General features: G+C 43.8%; 1 protein-coding gene across 3 annotated transcripts in view; it reads right to left on the bottom strand.

Moving 5' to 3' along the window:
- ndst3 (N-deacetylase/N-sulfotransferase (heparan glucosaminyl) 3) overlaps window positions 1-20566 on the bottom strand; it is a 43519-nt gene extending 22953 nt beyond the window's left edge. For 2 of the 3 annotated variants that reach the window (XM_047578821.1, XM_047578819.1), the window contains exons 1-5: window positions 20168-20566; window positions 17057-18376; window positions 7259-7346; window positions 6190-6344; window positions 3833-4018 (exon numbers count right to left, since the gene is read on the bottom strand). In XM_047578821.1, coding sequence (XP_047434777.1) covers window positions 3833-4018; window positions 6190-6344; window positions 7259-7346; window positions 17057-18055 — 1428 coding nt within the window. In that variant the 5' untranslated portion in view covers window positions 18056-18376; window positions 20168-20566. Of the gene's footprint in view, window positions 1-3832; window positions 4019-6189; window positions 6345-7258; window positions 7347-17056; window positions 18377-18491; window positions 18584-20167 lie in introns of all 3 variants that reach the window. The other variant, XM_047578820.1, reaches the window with a different exon arrangement.
- Window positions 20567-22146: the final 1580 nt, after the last annotated feature.

Raw genomic sequence — 22146 nt, 5'->3', positions numbered from 1 at the left:
ATCCCTGGTAGGATGCAGCCTGACACAGGCACAGACAAGAGGAGGGAAAAAATATCGATATGGCAATATGTCACGATACCTTTTCTTATGATCGAAAGTCTTAATATCGATTTTAAAAGAAATTTAAGTCATGTTTTGGGTTGATCGTGAACGACTTCTGCAACTCCACCACCACTTTTTCTGTACATGTGCAAAAAACTGGAAATGGACCACTTGGATTACTTGTTTTTTTGACTCAGTTTGTCCAATGAGTTATTATTGTCATCTTATGTATAATATGTGTATGTATATATGTATATACATATATACAACTTGTATTTTAAGTTCATTTAAAATTTCTCAGTGAATATTGCAATATATTCACAATATCATAATATTGCAATAATGTAACGTATCATGACTATCATGATACTTATCGTATTGTGAAGTCCTTGCCAATACCCACCCCAAAATACACACACAAAAACAGTTTAGGAACAACTAAAAAAAATACGAAAAACAAGGTGTTGACCTGGCCTCCAAATTCACTAGATCCCAAACTGATCAAGTATCTGTGGGATGATCCACAGAGGCCCCTCCCCAAAACCCACAGGACCCAAAGACCCCCACTAACATCATCCTGTTACCAGACACCACAGGACACCCTCAGAAGACCCATGTCCATATTCTGACGAGTCACAACTGTTTTTTGAGACACAAGGAAGATCTATACAATATTAGGAAGGTGGTCATAATGCTATGCCTGATCAGTGTATACTATTTGCAGTGCAGTACATATATTACTGCTAATAAATTGACAATAATTAAACAATTAAACAATAAAAAACAATCCCATTTCCAAAATGATCTGTATGTATTTAACTGAATGAAACATTTTATATCGGGATTTTCTTCTTAACCAGTTCATACATCAGTATCAAGTCCTTCAAAAGTACAGCACCTAAAGGATACCTCTGAGGATACCAGCAGTGGCAGATAATTTGGATTCACAAGACCTTAGGGTCCAGCTGAGCCTCCCAGCGGTGATTTCATCCTAACATTTTCCTCAGCATCTAGACGATCTTACACCAGAGCAGGCCAGTCTCTGGAGAGTCTTTAACCACTAGTGATTGGTGTTCCCCTCAGTCTGCAGTCTGACTTAAACACTACGATCATCAAGACGCTGCTCCAAGTCCTGTCATCCACTTGCTGAAAACTCAGACAAAGACGTGAATCTGATTAGCATGTGCCCTCGCTCCCCTTCAAATGAGAACAAATCATATTTTCAAATTCATAATCATATGATTATGAGCATGGGATAATTTTTACTGACTTTTTTTTAAATTTATTTCTCTGGTTTTGTTGTGTCTCCTGCTTTCTGTGTTTCTTGTGATGCAATCAAACTGTGAAATGTTTTTTCAGTAACTTTTTTACTTGTTGAATTTTCTGATTGCTCTGACCTCCACACTTTTGATAATGCACAATAAAACATCATAGCCTGTCAAAAAGTGAGCTTGTTATTGTTTTGAGAGGAAGTACGATTAGAGTGGCTGTCTTTTATGACGCTGTGGCGAGATGTCAAGAAATAAAAGCAGGCTTCTTGGACTGATTAGAAAATTGACACAGCTGTCTGTACAAATTGTTTGCTCAAGATCCAAATATGGCAGAACAACATGGGCTGGTAATTTCGGTGTCAGATGTGATCGGTTCTTTTGTCAATAAGGGAACAGTTGCGTACTCTGACAAAGAGCTTGAGTGACAAGTGAATGAAGAAGAGAAGGTGGAGAGAGACAGACGGAGGGAGAGGGGGAGGGACAAAGACGACTTGTTTAGATGAAATGGGTGACAAATATTCTACTGTTGTCCCAAACTGTGTCAGATGAATTATTCATTAGTGCATGAATGTGTAAAACTGCTCTCATCACCAGATCTATATATGCTTTGATGCACATATACAACAGAAATGCACACAGAAAAAAAAAAGAAGGAATCCCGCCTTCAGCCGCACTGGGAAACCGTTAAATATTGAATTAACGCAGAGATGAGCACACCGTGGTGAGACAAGGTCAAAGAATTCATATCACATACACGCAAACGCACACCGCGAGGTTACACACGTCACACAGCACCATTGATTTTCTGTTTAAGACCGCGAGAAACAATCAGCACACAGTTTACTATTCAGCAAACACTTATTTAAACAGAGACAAGGCAGTCAAACAGTTCTTCGAAGCGAGATAAAAGAGCAGCAACACAGTGTAACCAAACACACTCGAGAGAAAATCATTCCGCATTTAAAGCTCGGTTTGATTTAGCTGCTCTAGACATTCATAATTCATTGTTTTAACTTGAGTCAGACGAATTCAAGAAACATTTCTTTTATTTTGCGTTGTGCAATGACAATACCTGATTGAGGCCTCGAGGTCCATGCTACAGTCATGAATCAGGAGCCTGTCACAACATCTCAGATTCTGATTCAGATTTATTAATTCAGAACAGTAGAATAAAAAAAAATAAAATGCCAAGGAACACAGTGAAGTCAATGGTCAATAAACAGAATAAATAGATAAAACTAAACTGAAATAACTAAACTAAAATTAAAGATAAAAGATTATATACAATTTAAGAGATGAACAAAATTCACGGGCAAGCACAAAATGTTAGTCGCTTTTTCTTTTTGCGTTTGTTGGTCACAACGCCTGGTCGAGTCCCTAAACTTCACTCCTGTGATCTTGGAACATGTTTTTATAATGTTATCCAAGCTTTTTTTTTTTTTTCATCTCTCAGCATCAGGCTGGAAAAGCAGCAGATGAGCAAGAAACACATTGGATTTTTGGAACCAGACGTGACATTAGCCGTGGGATTTATGGCTCTTAGAAGGGAGAAGGATCATGTGGATCCCGTCTTGATCTTGTGGAATCGAACTGCTGCACTCAACACCACACCAACAACGTGCGTTATAAAAAAGACAGCAGAAAAAAAAAGAAAGAAAAAAGGAAAGCCTTAAGCCTCATTTGCCTTAAGGAGCCGGTCAATAAATCTGCTTCGTTCACGAAAGTCCCAACTCTCATGAGCATACCTCTCTTTGACACCTGATATCTAAACTGTTCAACGATGAATACTTTCAATAATATCCATCATTACCAGCCTCCCATATGTCATGCATCATGTGCTCTTGTTGCTATCATTTATGCATTATAAAGCTGTTTGTATGAATTTATCTGCTTGGCTCTGCTACTCTCTTCTCCTCATCTCGCCTCTCTTCTGTCCACCTCCCTCCTTTCCCATCTCTCTATCCAGCCAGTACGCAGCTCATATGGCTCTTCCCACACGAGCTGGGCTCTGCTCAAGGATTTCACCTCAGAGCTTTCTCTAGGGGTTACAGGGTCCGTGTTCTGTAAAACGTCTTGAGACAGTTTTTATTGTTATTGACACTAAGTGAATATTAATTTAATTATGGAATTGTTATTGACAGCCTGTTACAGCCAGAGATTTTTTTGGTGCCGGCGCCTAGCAACCATCACCACTATTGCACTTTAAGCCACCTCTGTCTTGACTTCACTTCTCAGACCCGGGAGCAACATACATCTTTTATATATAGTCCACGTCTCTGGCCCGACAGAAGACAAAAATAGCAGGAAAAAACAAAACCGTTGAGTGAAAATATTAAATAATCATAAAGACGTTGCCGAACAAAAATGATATGAATATCCAGCAGGAAGATGTGAAAAGGTCCGTCAATTTTCATGTTTGTTCAGAAACAATCAATGCATTCATGGGTGTACGTGAGGATGAGCACGTTTTTGCGAGCTGAAGCTAATGCAGTGTGTGATTAACAGCTTTGTCTCCTCACCATGATGTTGTTGTGGATGAAGCCTTTACGGTAACGGGCAGGTTTGAGGTGGGGGTACTCTTCGGTGCTGGTGACCCGAATGTTCCACACTCGTCTCCAAGCCTCGTAAAGCTGCAGGTGCACCGGGTAGACGCCGGAGTGGTGAGGGGCCACGGCGTAGCCCATATCCACTGGGATGTTGTGCTCCTGGAGGAGGTGCATAAACACAGACACGTACATGAGGGCTAAATTCATAAAAAGAGAAATGATGGCACATTTACAACTCCCAGACAAAGGACTTTGTAGCACGTAAACACACAGATCCCAACAGTCTGACCTTGTAGCGGAAGCACGTGGTTTGTGTTGTGTTTGTCATGGCGCTGGCCTTCGGGTGGGAAATTAAAAAAAATATAGTCAGTGTGAGCATGCGTATGTGTGTGAAGGTGGATGGTTGCTGGGTGCATCCTGAAGACTGATGGTGTTGTCCTTTGCTCTGACACACACCTACACACAGCGTCAAAGCTAAGCATCAGCGGTCAGGGCATGAGGGAGTGGGGTATGCATCTGTTTGTGTGTGTACAGCAGAGGCTAGTGATCACACTTTATGTTCGCGCTCACCTTCAGCTGCGCGAACCAGCCACCAACGCTGTATTGCATGAGCCACACCACAGTCCAATACAAATCATCTTCGCTCACGCACACACCACCAACACCACCACCAGAAACTCACCGAAAAGTAAAGCAAAGCAGAGCAAGAAAAGCACTCAACCTTGTGAGCTTCAGATTCACCAGCAGACATTAAATAGGGCTCAGATGTGTCTGCCAAAATAAGTGCAGCACTCCCAACAAAGACGCTACATTTTCTTTGTCAGTCAGTTTTGTTGGCGAGGTCCTTTTCATACCATACTGTTAAATCAGGGTGACATTTAAGAGGAACATACAAGGGGTTGAACAACTTCCGATTTTTTAAAGTCAAGTAATACGTGGTGAAAGTCGAGTCACACATAAAGACACACCAGAAAATAATGCATTGCATCAATTAAATCTATATTTTTGATTTGGAAACACATTGTAGCGTCTCACACAAAGGAAGCTACAAGGCTTTTGTGCAAGTTTATTGAAGCTTGAAGACAAACTACTGCTGGCCATAGCCCACGCCAACACCATAAACACAGTCAGTCTGACACTTCTAATAGGAGGCTCTCACTCTGCAATCTCTCGAGAATAACTTCCACGTATGGCATGACGCATTCACTGACATCAAGGACAGAAAAACATGCAAACATGCAACAACGTAAACTAATAGAACACAACAATGAACATAAACACATGCTCTTGTAAACAGTGTGCGATGCAGATACGGTATGTTTAGCCTATAAATCGGCACCGTCAGTAGCATGTTAAGATATGGTAGCTGTGAGCCTTTTCCATGTACAGCAGCTAAAAACTTTCACAATTAAATTCACCATTTTATTATTGATGCACAGCCTCCTTCTCTCTGTTACCACAGGGCGTTTAGTGAAGTTGTTAATTTATGGCTGTCGAGAGGATTCATCTTTATTGAAGTATGTCCACACACCTGAAGAACCGCTGCTAGTTTGCTGCAACGACCCACTGGGCTCCTCACCTGTCTTATTCCAGACGTCTATGTCATTATTGTCACATGATCACATTAATAAAGTCGACTAACCAACCAGTCGGTACAACACACAAAACACATTGATGTTGTAATTTTCTGAACAAATGTACTTTTGTTGTACTTAATATTTCTACACTATCGCTACATTTATTTGACTCCTTTAAATGCTGCTTACAAACTGATGCTTCAGCATTATTAATATACTGATGTTATATATAAATTCTTTCAAATACTTTCACTATATTTTAATGCAAATATTTTTACTTGATCTATGATTTTAAATGAAGGATTTTTACTACTAACTGATGGTGTATGGTGCTGGTGTATTCACTGTCAGTGTTTCCCATGTGCTGTAGCTGCAGCTGTGGCTTAAACAGAACCTAAATGTAAGACACACAGTAGGACATGAAACCATGTTGTCTGCGATTTGTGTGACCTTTCAAGTGAACATAAAAACATGTTTTTTGCAGTATGTACAGTATGTTTTGTTTCCTACTGAAAAGCAAAAAAAAAAAAGCAGTATTCAATACCAGCCTTTGAGAAAAGTTGGTTAAGACAAATCCAGCGCTTTGGCCAGACAACATCGCGTCTGTGATAATAATTTCTTATAGCAACAGACGTCCTTGAAGAAAACACAATCACGGGGAATGAGTATGATTAAAAGGACACACAAGAAGAACGCCGCAACAAAATAAACAGCTGGGAGAAAAATGTGCTCGTGCTGGTGCATCTATCTCACCAGAGCGAACTCCTTGTTGAGGACCATCTGCTCCAGCAGTGAGGACTCGTTGTGGAAGAGGTGAGGCTGCATGTGGCTCCACATGTGGGGGAACCACCAGAACTCATCAACATACTTCAGCAGAAGATCGTCTCCCTCGTCCTCCTCCACTGTGCCTGCACGCACAAAAAACACACAAGGACAATAGGACAAATAATTGTCACATTTTCTAAAATAAGGTGGTCGATTACCATGGCGATGAACAGGCTGTTATAAAGTGTTCTCATCTGCATCAGGTTTCTTCACACTACGACCATGTTCTGTCTCCATTTTTCTTCTGCTGTGTCTCCTCCACCTTTGTTCTCCCACAGTAGAATTACACACTTTAACTAGAAAATCAATAAAATCTGTCCTTGGAGTCACAACACAGCCGAGAATGCGCCGCCGTATGTCTTGACCTCATAAATATGCCTGGATAAATATTACTCACCCTAGATTTAGAGATACGTGTTTTATGAGGTAATTTTTTTGTTTTTAATGATGATGGTGATGCACACTATAAGAAAATGATTCTCAGGAAGACTTCTGCGCAGCAAACTAATGGTTTCTGTTTGTAAATTCTAATTCAAGGTGTAAATAGCTTCTAGACATCTACATTATAACCATAATGGCTTTACATCAAACTGTCAACGTGTGAATATGTGAAGTGCACATTCGTCATTATGCGTACTTTGCAGAAAGAACGGTGTTATTCACACTTCCACAAAATAATAAGCAACTCTTACTGACGCAGTGGGTGGCTTATAAATATAAATTACAAACGAGAACGATTGTTTATTTTTCACTTGATGGACTGTCTGTGATACCAGTGCAAGAATGTCATTGTTACACTTGACAGCTGAAGATGCCTCGGCCCACAATTGATTTTAAGATTAATTATGTTTTAGTGTCAAAAGGGACTGTTGTTTTACATAAACCTGCTATGTACTCTGCACAGTGTGCTTAGATTTAGACACTAAAACCACCTATCCAAAAACCTTATATCGTACCATGATACGCGTCATTCATAAAGCATGTAAACAGAACATACCTGTGTGGTAGAACTTCCCAGAGAAGCCCAGGTTGAAGGTAAAGTTGGAGATCTGAGAACGCAGTTGCTTCTGCGTATCAAGGAGTGCCTGCAGATAGATAGATAGATAGATAGATAGATAGATAGATAGATAGATAGATAACATTAGAGTCACATGCCACCGTTTCATACTCAAATCAAATCCATCACTTCATGCACTCGTCCAGATTAAAACCTCAGTCTGATTTAAATCTTATATCTCTATTTTACATTTACGTCAACTTTAGGAATAAAGTATCGTGATGGCTGGGTACGCTTGTCAAGGTTTACCCTGTGGCTTGACAATGGCAGCAGACACCGACATGCTGCTGCTGCTGCTGCTGCTGCGAGTTGTGAGTCATTGTTCAGGCCTCTAAATCAGTTTTCTATGTCCAGCCGTCTTCCAGTGGCTGTTCTCGGGCCTTAAAGTTACCACAATCTCCGGTTTCAATACTTGAATCGGGATTTTCTTCACTTATTTAATGACTTCATTAGTTTACTGGCCTTTAAACAAAGACTCTGTAATGAGTGTTAACTAAAGAGACTTGCACACTCCGCACACACACCGGCGGTAATGCGAGTTAATGAAGGTCAGTGCATTAGTAGCCTCTGGAGGGTGGACTAATAACCCCCCCTCCCCCCAACACACACACACACTTCCTTCTTCTCATCACTCTCTCCATCCATCCCTACCACTACCAACTGAACCCCCCCCCCCCACCCAAATCCTCCCACACCCTTTTCTGCGGCTGCCTCCTCTCTTTCTGGCTCTCCTTCTATTCTTCCATTTTCCTGCTTCTGAGAACCTGCAGTCGCCTCTCTCTGCGCCCCCCCTTCCCCATTTGTCTTCCACTCCCCCAACCCTTCTCTGAATCTCTCTCTCTCTCTCTCCATCTCTCTCTCTCTCTCTCTCTCTCTCGCTTGTGCCGTGAAAATGTCACATTCTCAGGAGACAGGGCTGTTCTAATTTGAAAGGAAGGCTGAAGCAGCATGGAGGAAAGATCGCTCTCTCTCTCTCCTTCTATAACTCTCCACCCTTTTTTTGTTCTCTTGCGCCCTCCGATCCCAATCTTCCAGCTATCGTTTGCAGCCGCCACTGTTTGCGGCCACAAATATCTGGTTTATTTAGGAAACTCTTTTAATTCTCTTTATATTTCAGCCTCGCCGTTGTGCTACCTACGACATCTCTACTACCAATCTTTGGCATGCTGCTTTTAATCGATCCCCAGGAACCTTCGCTGATTTACTAGACCTGAGCAGCTGAAGTCAGGGCAAGGAATTGGTTCCAGGCAGTCTCCCTCCTTCCCCTCCTCCCTCTCTTTTCACCCTCCCTCCTCCCGAGTGTGTGTGTGTGTGTGTGTGGCTCCCAGACTAACAAATACACAGACACATGCATGGAGTGTCTTTATTATCTCTAATCTAATGGTGCTGAAGATGGCCACATGCTGACAGATGTGCACAATTCCCTAATCTGATCCCTTGTCTCCTCCGCTATGACATCCTCTACATCTTGCGCACACACGCGCGCACGCAGGCAAATGTGTGGAAACAAAGACTTAAGAATTAAATTAAGTCTGTAGCTGAGCGCTTTGCATTGTAACTCAATATACACTCCCCGATGCACCTGGTCAAAATGCATTATTAACGTGCGCGTTGCTATCTGCGAGACTCTGCGTAGGTGTGTGTCCAAGTGTGCAGTATATTAGTTTAAACATCTCATTTGTATTCTCCTACGTAACAGTCAGAGCAGAAAACAGAGGAGCCACACAGGAAATTTTGTCTGGCGGTGTCAGACTTGCAGCCACAAACAGCCAAACAGCCGCTATTGCAAATTCTGACAATTTTAGCTATGGCCGCTTCTACGAGGTGATGGTTTTCCTGCGTGTGGTAATGGCACTGTGAGCAGGAAACAGAAAAAGAAACTCTTCCCATTGCTGCTTTTATGGATGCTTTTTAAATGCCAGCTCCTGAAAACAACTTCCCCCCGAGGAGATACAGTATGTTGTGGAGTATTTAAAAACCACCAAAAAACCGACATGCATGTTTTGATGTTCGGAACGCGGCCGTTTAACGCATTAAGAGAGGGCGTTGTTCGGCAGGCAACTCTCGAATCGTACACATCTGAGAACTAAATGACTAGAAACAGTCCCGGCCTGCAACCGCAGCACAAATTGTGAAACTTTCACAAGCAGCATATTTCTCACTGATGTAGACCGAGATCAAACGCATTTCAGTCCGTGTGGTTTTCAAATAATTTAAAGCTACACTTGATAGAAAATAGATTAAAAAAAAAGTGCAGAGAGCGAAGGTCAATGACTGGATCCTTATTCACCTTCGCATGGCTGACAAATCAGGGCCTGAAGTGGATTTTATCATGTTGGATCACTGGTTTCAGAAATTACAGAAATGTTGTGAAACAAACCGCACCAGACTGATGTCAGAAAGGTATGGGCTGAAGAGCTTTTTAATGTACACTGGCAGCCTAACCTCCTTGCATTTTATTTTGGTGACTCAGTGTATATGCCATTTGCAGTGGTTCTCCACACAGCAGAGAAGGTTAGTTTAGTGCTGTGGGCAATAAAGCGGGTAGTCAAATCTGCACATTATCAGCAAAACATTCAAGAAATAATAAAGAATAATAATCGGTGAAAGCCAACCACAGCAACAGTAACAGAACAGCTAGACCAGAGCGCCATCCTCAGAAATCGTACTTTGAGAAGCAGAGAGATTTCTCTCTGATTCAAAAAAATCCATTAGGAACAAACACCTAAGACGTTTCTTATCAGGGGTGCATGCGTGAAATGTCTGTGTCCCTCTTGGAAAAAAACGACTAAATCTACTTTTCTTATCTATATCCTTTTATTTGCACGAATTTTTCAATCTTTCATCCGCTGTTTATGTCTTTTTTTTTTTTTTCTTCATTACAACCATCTGAAAAGTTGCCCTTTGGTTGATTCTAGCCAGGAGTGACCGTGGTTGCACCCAACGCACACGCCTGTGGTAATGTGTGCATCAGCCACACGGACACATCTTGAAGAGAGGCAAGATGGATTTTTGTGCAATCTCGTGATTTCTCATATCTCGGGACTAACTGCGCAGCCCCCGCAATGTGTTTATAGGAGAACCGCTGCACGATGAGCAGACACAATAAGTGTGACACCGAAACACTCACACTGAGAAACTGATAGAAAAAACATTTGGCTCCGAGGGCAGAGTCCACTCCGGTTTGTTTTCCTCCTGAAGGTAACAGGAGCAGATCTGGTGAGAATGGGGAGCCCAGACTCAATCTTTCCAGTGGATACTGAGCTCAGCGCTGACAATGGCTATAAAACGGGCCATAAGAGCTACTCCGTAAGAAAGAGGGAGGAGAGATTTGGATTACCAGGAGGTTGGAACATGCAGTCAGTGAGAGATCTTCACAATCCTTGTGACGAAGGTAAACACACAGACTAGGATTAGTGGTTAGCGATAGCCCTCGTTTCTCTGCCCAAAACCCACAGCTTTCTAACACGGCTAGCGTCAGAACCAGTGCCAGTTTGTTTCCGCGTGCGCGCCAGTGACAGCATACGTTGTGTTTATGCGCGTTTGCGTGTGTGTGCGCAGTAAGCAATGGAAGAGGTGCCAGCTAGATGTTGGGGTTCAAACAGATGGGAGACAGGCATCTGGACAGCTGGCATTCACCACCTTTCAGAAACCCTTTACACCAACCACCTCTTCACCATATCCCCATTCTGTCACTCTTGCACTGTTTTTTTTCTTTTTTCTTTTTTCTTCTTCTCCCCCATTTCTTTTCTTCTCACAGCCTTAAGCCAAGCTGGGAGATCTAAAACAATAAAAGTAATTATAAAAATTGTGGGATTTTATGCGGAAGCAGTCTTGAAAGCCAGCTGAGGGAATAAAAGAAAACATTTATGGGGTTTAATTCCTGTGCAAAAGGAGGTCAAAGTTCCTGATTTATCTACACAAATGCGTCTGTGTCTCTGTGCGTACACTGGCGCATGTAACGCGAACACTAGACCAGCAAATCTAACTGGGTCAGGCATCTCTATTTGATGAGCAGAAAGAGCACCTTACCAGTTAATGCCAGTCTTCCTTTTGCTTACTCGTCCTTTCTCTGTCTCGGTTCCAGTCCCGCCTGTCAGATTCAAGTCAGTGCGGCTTATTATATCGGAGCAGAATTACTTATTCACTTACATTCACGTTTCCAAGGTACTTGTGATTGCTTTGGCATCGCTACGCTTGCACTAAATTCTACTTGGCAGCGCCACAAGAAATCCGAGCTACAGTGATTGCTGTGGCTGCAAAACTTGCCTAATTTTGTGTGGAAGAAATGCACGGCACACAGCCACGTTCTTCAAGTTATTTAGACTAAAAACAAGAGCACTGGCAGAGAGACGAATTAAGCAAAACAAGTAATTAAGATATTTTTCGTTGGCAAACGGTTTATTTTTGGTGTATACTTCACAATGGCACTTTGATGAGTTCTTTCTTTGAAAAAAAAAGAAAAGACAAACGAATGAAGACAATTAATATGCAAACACTTTCCTATTTAATAGCGGAGCTGTAAAACTTCTTGTTCCCTGCAGGGCTAGCTGTGATAATTTCACTTATCCTGATCAGGGGGATGAATGCGAACAGATGTCGGGGTGCATCATGCTGGAAGGATTATCCTGTTCTTCTCTGGAATCATACATGTCATATATTGCCTCATTTTTCACATTTCCATCTGCAAGGTAGTCAATAAAAATAAATAAATAAATTAATTAATTAAAGTAAATAAATAAGTAACCTAATAGCAGGATAATTCCGTAGAACATCCTTATCGAGGATGCCTGCATTTAGTAAATCATCGGCCAAATTAAACAACAAAAAAAAAAACGTCTCTGTCTCTCCAACTATTTTTTTAATCCTTCATCCATTGTTTGTGTCTTTCTTCGTTGCTTATGTAACAGCTTTTGGCAAAGTAGTAGACGGATATGAAAAGGGCTTAGTTTGATTGACTTAAGCTGTAAACATCTATATTTAGATTTTAAAATATCATATTTAATTAGGATTAAATACAGATTAAATCTAAATAGGACTGTGCCAAAAACCTTCATTGTAATCTAAACAGGGTTATTTTGTGCGAACGGCAGTTTTTGGTTTGGTTTCAATTTGAGGTTAGAGCAAAGTGATCAAAAGGACATGAGAAAAATCCACTTAGATCAGGGGACCCTGATCTAAGTGGGTGATCTTTTACCCAAGGGCTGAATACTGTGAAGCAGGCCCAGCCGAGGACCAAAACATCCCGTTCTTTTTTTTTTTAACCCCCATCGTGCCAATAGTTGGTTTAAGTGGAGATGCAGCTTTTGCTCATCATCATCATTATTATTATTAATAGTAGTAGTAGTATACAGTAATTGTTATGTGTAGTTATAATAATAATAATTGTAACAATGATTATTATTACTTCTCTGGGGTCTGGGGTTCACAAAATCTGTTTTAAGCATCAAGCCAGGACAGAAAATGTACTCCTGAAAGTAACTTCAAAAGCTATGTTTTCATGAGGTAAAAAACAATGTGCGGACAAAGTTCAGGACCAGTGACGAACAACACTCCCTGCATCAAGTGGCACATGGCAGAAAAGGAGGACCCCGAGGCAAAGATAATTATGGCAACTCTTCCACAAAGGCCTGACATAACTGTGCGTAGCGCCGATGACATCAATAACAACAAATGCTGCTTGTTGCACAGTGTGCCCGTCAGCAAACTGTCCTCAGAGACAACTATTCCACAGAGACAACTATCGGCAGCGTCTCTACAACCACATTCACGTCTACGGGAGTCGAGTGACTGCAAAGAGAGACACCAGAAGACACTGTGCTACTTTAAAACATGTGCCAGTTATTTTTTTTATTTTATTATTATTTTTTTCATTTTTTGTCACAAACAGTATAATTTGTTTTTATTTTGTATTATTTTATCATTATACCACAAATCAGTAAGGAATGCCAGCGACGGTCTGAGGCAGTCCTTGTCAGGAAGCTGGCATTAAACCTGGCAGCATGCATACACAAAGTGCTGCTTTCAACACAAAACGCTACGGCCTGAAGCACGTCAAGCAAGTCGGCTTATTGTTGGCGGGGTCCAGTAAAACAAAACTAAACTGATCAGTCGAGACAGATTTGAACTGGCAGCTTTCCTGTTTGACTTTTTCCTGCAGATGAAGGATATTGATCAGTTGAATGGCAGCTAAGCTAGTTAGTTAAGGAGCACATACAGATGCAGTATTGTCACGTATTGTCATGTAACACCAGCAGGTCGATGGTCAGGTGTACAGTGTGGGTTTAAGCCAAACCACAGCAAAGCAGTGCGCATTTTACGATGCACGTCGCACATTATTATACAACGCATTCTTTTCAGGAACATGCCCCGAGATACGAAGCGGCGCCACGTGCCGCAGCACACAACCTTCTATGAAACGAGCTTTGAGTTTAACTCCTACAGGCAAATGATCACTTATGAGGCCACATGCAAATACTAATTATGTGGCTTGTCAATTTAAACAAAGTCATTAAAATGGCAAAAACTGCCCCGCTGTGTGATGTGTGATGGAAATCCCTTTTCGGGAGAAAACTATGCGGACCTCCATAATGTAAAACGCAGATTTTATCTGACAATGATGACAGTCCATCGCTCGACTCTCTAAAATGCGCCCACACGAGTTTTTACACAACACAGAAAAGTCCTGGGATGATATGAGGTAAGAGTCCAAATCATTTCACGCCTTTGGATAACCAACAAGCCAAAATATCTAGTTCAAGTGAGTGCGTTTAAAGATTGTGTGTGTGCGTGTGTGTGTGTGTGTAGGCTTCTGAGTCCGTGTACAGGAGGCTGCGTGTAGATGCCGTGCGTGCCGTCTAAACTTAGATGACACCGCTGCAGAAAAACACCTTGGGGGTGGAAAAGAACGAGAGCGAGTTGAGAGCGAGGTTTAGGGAGGAATACAAATAGGTCGGAGATAGTGATCAATGACTCAGGCGAGCCGCGAGTGAGGAGGAAGACAAGCGGAGGAGGTGGCGGAGGAGGAGAAAGGTGGAGGTGATAAAGAGGGATCTGAAGATGAGCATCTGACACCTCCCTAACGACCACTCCGAGGGAGACGGGAGCAGGAATCCTACATGCATGGATTAAAAAACACAAGCGCCGGCGCGGGCTCCATTGATGGGAGTTTTTGACTGGCATCATCCCTCATTTTGAGAAATGTCATCCGCGGGGTGCCTCCCTGTGAATCATTTTAATAGAGGAAATATACAGCTGTGTGTGAGAGTGTGTGCGCAGACAGAAGGGGGTGTAGGTATTGTTTGTCACCAGATGAACTCGTGGGGTGAGACTAATGAAGAGTGCAGAGAGAGGGAGGGTGGCATTTTAATTGGCCTCTCTCTTTCTCTCCCTGTCTCACTCCCTTCTCTTCTTCTCTCGGGGAGAATAGAGACTGAACGTTGGCTATAGAGAGGTAAGAGGGGATTTCTAATACTGGCACTGCAAACACCTTGTTCTGCTAATTGGTCAATAACACCCCCTTCATTATTTCACCGGGCTATCTTTGGCCATAGGGTGGTCTTGTAGCTTCTATTTGCTTATGAGGAAATACTCTGTGAAGCTGTGACCAGATCCGAGCAATTTCACACGACCTCAATATCTGTGCGCAAACATCTTCCTCCCGCGATTAAATAATTCCCCGAATTCCGCGAGCCCTCATCTTTTTTAATGAAATGAAGAGACATCTCTTCTGCTGTCGCCTTCACCTCGAGCTACATGTATATTTGACATGTGGTCAACTAATATGAGTCATCCTTTCAAGCGGTGACATTTCGCTTGAAGGGAGAGGCTCCCTTTCATGAGCCCGTCTGAATACTAATCAGCGGGGCGTGCTGCTCCCGTCTTCGCCGTGTCATTAAGAAAATCAAGTCAGATCAATCGTTTGGTCACGTGATCATAAGCACACGAGGCTTACTACCCCACACACGCGCGCTTGGCGCCTCAAAACAAGCCTTTGCTTAATCCGGCGACTCCACCTGAGGCTTCCCATCCCGGAGGGGAGGGCTCCTAAAAAGTATGAAGCTCCTGCTCCTCCCGCCTCCTCCCTCTGGCTCCTTCATTTCCCTTCAGCGTTTTGTTTCTCTGAAATCGCATAGTTAGCTCCTGGCTCTTTCCCTATAGGCTCCACACTCCTCCTCCTCCTCTTCCTCCTTCCCTCACCCAGCTCCCCCTGAGCCTCTCTGTGAACTCTCCTGGAGGAGAGAGAAGAGCAGAAATTAGGAAGAGTGTTTGAAATGGCATCACTCCCTCTTTTTCTGACCCTCTGTCTATCCCCAGTCTCCCCCCCTCCACCTCCTCCATTCCCTCCTCCCTCCCTGCCCTTCTGTTATGGCACTGGTTCATCCTCATGTATATTTATGCTACAAAGCTGAAGAGTCAGGCAGACTTAAAATGAAAACTCCCAACTAGAGAGCGCTTGTGTGCTCATTTTGTGAACGTGTTTGAGAGGGGGAACGTGTGCACGCTGCCTATGTGTGTGTGTGTGTGTGTGTGTGTGTGTGTGTGTGTGTGTGTGTGCGCCCATGCACTCTTTTATCCTTTTTTTGGATACGAACATCTTTTTTATATTCAAGGATGGAATTTCTCTCCACTTCACCGCCCACTGCTTTCCTGTTTTTTCAGCCTTCCCGTTCATCTCATCTCGGGCCCAACTTTCCGCCACGGACAGGTGCTTCATTTTTTTATTTTTTATTTTGTTAGTGTCTGACAGGACAGGTGAAAGTGGCATTCAAAACCTAAGGATTAAAATAAAAAAAAAAAAAAACAAAAAAAAAAAACAAACACACACTCATCATATCACGTCCATCTCATGACCGCAGTGAGACGAGCAGCCACGGCGACTCACGCCCGCGCACATTTACGCCCAAACACACACTCCCAAACTTGTAAACCCGCCGAAATACTGTTTATTTCACCGGAACGTCTCCGAGTGAGGACGCGGAGGGAGAACGAGACCGTAGAATTCAAACAATATCCTCCTGCTCAGGAGGATTATCTCCCCTCCAGCAAACTTGAAATGCTTTTTTCACTTATGAATATTACATTTCCGGGAAAAAAAATCTGGATTTTTTTTTCTTTTTAAGTGTTTGCAAATACTGTATTTCTGTATGTACACATGTGCGGAAGTGCACTTCAGTGTGTATACGCCGTGTTTGCTCATGCAAGCGTGTGTGTGGAAACAATAGTTGTCTTGAGAGGCGGGCTGCATGGCTGACTCTCCTTTGGTTTCCCTAAGAGGAGGAACGTGGGAAAAGAGGAATAAGTGCCATTCATCTTTTCACTGGTTCATTCACTACCACTCTTTCCTCTCTCACCCCTCCCCTTTGCCTCTTTCACACCACATCTTTGTTCCCTTAAATGGCCTCTTCTGGCTAAACCTCCATTCGAGAAATACCCTCTCGTTGCACCCCAACACATATACACAAACACACGGAAGCGCTGAACACACACACACACACACACACACACACACACACACACACACACACACACAGCTTTTCCAAATGGCTCCTTGATGCACCCATGCCTGAGTTTAAATGCCCTGGAACTACTTCTCTTTTTTTTTTGCTGAGCTGACTCACACTGCAACTGTATCTGCACTTGCATCAATTACTGTTTTAGAAACTGATTCCACAATGAAAAATCTCATCTAACACTCTTGACCAGACAGACCGAGTTCACTCTAACGCACCCACATACCTTAACATCCTTGGTGTTCATGCGCGTCCCTTCTTTCCCCACAAAAATGTCATCTATATCCACCAGTATGTGCCGGTCCAGACCCAAAGTGAGTTTCCTATCTGTGAGGTAGGAGATGGCATCCACCAGGATGAGTCTGTGGAGCCAGTAGCCCAGTCCCTGGCCAAAGAGCACTCTCCTCACCCCGTCATAGAGTCCCATGTCCTGTACGACTGTGGCCTGGAGGCCCAGGCTGAAGCCCGGTCCTGGATTATCTCCGCTGCCCGCCCCTGGTCCTTCCTTAGCCCGTGCGTGCAGCACAGCCTGGTACGTGGAGTGATTAGAGGAGAACGAGGTCCAGTCCTCCCCAGGTAAAGCCCCTCGATCTGTGCCGGGTTTGGTCAGGTGAAGGAGAGGCGAGCTAGACACCACGCAGCAGTCCCAAAGCGCCTGATTGGTCCTCAACACGAGCGGCAGGCCTCGCAGTTTGAGGACGGATGGGGAGTTCTCAGTGGAGCGGTAGAAACCTATGATGCCAACTCTGTACTCGGTACAGTACTGATGCAACAGCTGCCTGTTCCACGTGTCTGCATGGGCATACTTCAAAAGGTTCTCGTAAATGATGAGCGAGTATCGTCCGCGGCCCTTCTCCGTCAGCGGCGGAAGGTCGCCCTTTCCTGAGGCAATCTCCATGCGGAACTGGAAATGTGCTGACTCCAGTATAGCCACGATGTCCTGGCCCAGCTGGGAGTACTGGGACTCCACCAGCACCAGCACCACCGGGTCCGTGTGGACGTGTGTGTGGGGGGGGTTGGGAGGGTATGGGTACGGGAGCTGGCGGTACGGCGACATGGAGAGCGGCTGGGAGCAAGCCGGCTCGGCGGATTGTCCAAGTTGCATGGAAGGCGAGGAGTTTGTAAAGAGAAAATAGGCAGAGAGTAGGAGGGAGAGGAGACAGCACGAAGCCAGCAAGAGCAGGAGCCGACGTAAGTGGCGGCGGAAGCGCACAGCCACTGTCATTGCGAACTGGGGAGGTGTTGCGTGTAGGAGGAAGAGATGTCTTTTTTAGTTATCTGGAGCCAAGAGAGCGTGTGTGCAGGACTTTGGGGGGGTGGGTGAGGGTGGGGGGGAGGGTTAGAGCAACCCAAGAGATTGTCTATGTGTATGAGACAGGAGCAAAGCCACTCAGGGGTGTGTCATGTCACCATGGCAGGTGAAGGAGGGAGCCGTGCTGGATGTCGGGGAGCAAAGGTCTCAATCGGGGATATATGGTCGAAGTACTCTCCCTCAGATCCTCACAAAGGAATCACACGCACAGACGGAGCGAGTGATGATTAATATCTGCAGAGAAAGGGGACAAGGAGAAAAGAAGTTGGGCAAGGTTGAATAGTATGCATTAGTTCTCTGCATGTGTGTGTGTGTGTGTGTGTGTGTGTGTGTGTGTGTGTGTGTGTACCTAGGCCGTGTCACCCTTGGGAATGTGAGGGCACAGCTGGTAACTACAGAACTGATTGAAAACAACTTGCATCCTTGGGGCTTAGCCAACCTCTGGCGCGCGCGCACACACACACACACACACACAAAGTGACATCACAGTTAAAAGCACAAACACAACGTTAAAGTCGATCCTCACAAATAAACAACAGCTGGTTGTGTGTTAATATGGCAGTGTGGGGATGTAGACGGGAGCTCAACTAATCAGTCCCATAAAGCTCTACAGAGAATTCCTCTAATTGTGCCAAACTCGGTGCACCTCTGTCCTATTTCTGAACCTAATCATCTGAAATGCCACAAAATTAGAGTGGGAATCCTTTTGCCAGGAGCACTAATCTGGGGGGAGCCCATGACAGTACAGAGGAAATGAAGAGAGAGAGAGAAAGTGCAAGAACAAGAGAGACGGAGGGAAAAAGAGCAGAGAGAGGAACAAAATGCAATAAATTATAGAAAGAGACAAAAAAGACCAGGATTAGCATCTTAATGTATGTGCCGGGAGCCAGGGAGAAGAAAAGATTCCACAGCATCTCTTTCTCTCTCGTTTCTCTCCACACCCCCAGTTCTGTCTCTCTACACCACTCTCCTCTCCTTCTGTCTGTTTGAATATCAATAGTCTTTCCTCATGCTCTCTATCCTTCTCTCCTCGGCTTTGCCTTCAGTGAAAACATGCAGAGAGAAGGTCACAAAGAGGGGACTCCAGTCGTTACTATTGCTTAAATTTGACAGCAAAAAAGTGAAACAGAGGAAAACACATTTTGGCAGCTTTCTTCACGGCTATGCCAGGAAAGAAATAAGTCTGGTCTGAACCATGTGGCGTTTTGTTCCATCAAGAGGTTAAACTCATCAGAGATAATCAGCTCAAACTGGCGTTCAGAGATTTTAAGGGACATCTAATTTTTCTGTTTTTAACTTTAACGCTTTTGTTTTGTTGTATATTTTTTTTGTAATTTGTTTAATCCTGCTGCTGTAACACAACGACTTCCCTTCTGGGATCAATTAAGTATCTCTCTATATGCAACTGTATGTGAGACCTGTTACAGGTTATAGGTATGTGCCTGACTATTGGGAGCCACATGGGGGCGCTGGCTGGAACCAAGAGGCACTTGACGTGAAAGTTTTCGCTGGTAATTTTAATGACTCACAGTGGTTATCTAAGATATTGAACACGTATGAACAGATATAGACATGCACTGCTTATAGTTCAGCTGTATTGTGTGAAATTGCCCCAAAAAAGTTTAGTCTTGGACAATTTTAAAAAACAAAATTCAATTGGAAAATAAAGACTTAACATTTAACTGTGTTTAATATTTCGGCGTTTCACATTTTTTTATTTTTATTTTATTTATTTTTTTTATTATTTTTTATCATAATAAGAAATTGTGTTTGGCCTAATTATCGCCTGATCGGGCGCGCTTCTAACACACATTAAATAAATCTATTTAAAATGAACTCAAAAGCTGCAGGTCGATTAATCTTGTCTACTACTCAGCAATACTAAATAGTAAACCTCGTAGCACAAACGCTCCAGAAACAGACACATTAACTCAAACTAACAGCTGGATATTCCACATAGTTTTTCCTACCAGCTTCCTGTGGCTGAAGTTTATGTTAAGAACAAGCACCGACTCGCTCACTTACCTCTAACCGAGACTGAGGCGCTACCGTACGGGAAGAGGCAAAACGGAAGAACGGTGGGTCTGATGCTGCTGTCTGATGGTGAGTGCGGGGATCCGGTCTCGGTGGTGCACCGCTCCCGTGTGTTTTGGATGCTGAGGCTTTGTGCCATCTCCCCCCTCTCTCTCTTTCTCTCTCTCTACCCTCCACTAGAGCAGCAGGGGCGGCCAGCCGGAATGATCCGCTCTCCTCCCCCCTTTCATCATTCTTCGCTTTCTCTTACTCCTGTCTCCCCCGCTGTCTTCTCCTCTCCCCGGCTATGCTTACTTGTCCCTTTATATCTCAGCTTATTAAGGTGGAGATTAGGCGGAGGAGCGTCGACGTCGGGCTGCCCGTTAGCGACTGACTGACGCGCGTAACCGCGCTGGTTTAAGAGCGCCTACACAAGTGGAGGCGATCGAGATGGAGAGGTGGGGAGGGTGGGAGATGGAGGCGAAGGAAAGGGAGGGGGCTCGGTTTGATTGACACAAACAGCCTTTTTCTCGGGCATCAGCGATCACGGGCCCGGTAAAAGCTCACGGCCCGTTAGTTGGTGTTAGTTGGATGAGGGATGTCACACACCGATACGCACCGCTGCAGGTTAATGGCGCGCCTTACTGATTCCCTCTCGCTCCTTGCACAAGTTGTAGTACTCAAGGTTAGAAAAAAAAAAACGGTAAAGGAGCAACACTTAAACTACAGCCAAGATGGAAAACAAGTGTCATCCTAAGAGGTGTGAATCAGTGGAATGGATAAAAAAAAAAAAAGTCTTATCTCCACTATTCAAAATGGCTGAATACATGGATAGCTCAAAATAAAGCAAAAACAAAGGTAAATGGGCTTTGTCTTAGGCATACTAAGACGTGGAAGGAAAAAAAAAAAATAACAGACTAATTCATGCACGTTCGGCTGCTCCTGCCGAATGTCAATCATTCAGCCACAACTTGTCAATCATGGTGTTTTTAACTTGATTAGGTGCTCCCCTTTTCACTCCCTACTAGTTCATCAATCTCTCTAACCTATTTGCACTGACACGCTCGTACTCACACAAATCTCAGTGGTGCTGGTGGGCCCCTCATTCACATTGTAATGGCCTTACAAAAGAGCTTATTTAGTGTGCGTCCATGTGGTGTGTGTCTGAGAAGTGGGGCCGTGCAAAGAGAGTGGAGCAACCTAAAGAGAGTCGCACACGAACGCGGCGTTACAGAGAGCAACCCACGGAGGGAGACGATGCGGCTACGTATAAACACACACACTGTAATAATAATAATATGCAAAATGAACGAGGGGCATTGAAAAGCCAGACTTTCTTCTCTTACCCTTTACTTAATTTTGGACATTTACACACTCTTGGTTCATAGTGCCGCTGGAAGAGTCCCTATTTATGGCTCTCGGTGTAATGACTAAGCAGCGTCGGTGAGAAACTGAGCTTGAATGAAATAAAGCAGGCAAAATATCATGCCCTACAGAATGGAATCCAGAAATAATGAAGGTTTGGTTTGGAGTGCGATTGTGTTTGTATGTAAATTAGTGTCAGTGGGTGAAGTGTAATTAGAGAGGCTGTTCACCCATTTCCTCTGCATTACAAGTGAGTAACCACTTCTGCTACGGAGCTAGTCGGAGACAATAAACCAGAAATGAAAACTCGACAGCTGCACATACGATGCTCTGCAGACGAATAAAGCCGTGGTATTCCGTGCATGCGTGTGTTAACCCTAAAGACAATTAGAAAGTCATTCATTGCAACAGGCGACAAAATAAGCGCAGTGGAAGCCGAGAAGGAGAAGGCGCGGACGCACGTGTGCAAGCGTATGCCGCCTCGAACTCACGCCACTGCTTGCAGGGATGCAGTCACTCACACAAATGAATGTGAGAGCGCACACAACAAAGGACTATGTGAAAAGTGTCAGAGCTGCCATGTTCAACTAGCACTCTGACTGTTAAGCAGAGGAGAGCATGGAGAT

The sequence above is a fragment of the Mugil cephalus genome, chromosome 2 (genome assembly GCF_022458985.1).
Source record: "Mugil cephalus isolate CIBA_MC_2020 chromosome 2, CIBA_Mcephalus_1.1, whole genome shotgun sequence".
Classification (NCBI taxonomy): domain Eukaryota; kingdom Metazoa; phylum Chordata; class Actinopteri; order Mugiliformes; family Mugilidae; genus Mugil; species Mugil cephalus.
This window is presented reverse-complemented; position numbering and strand designations above follow the sequence as displayed.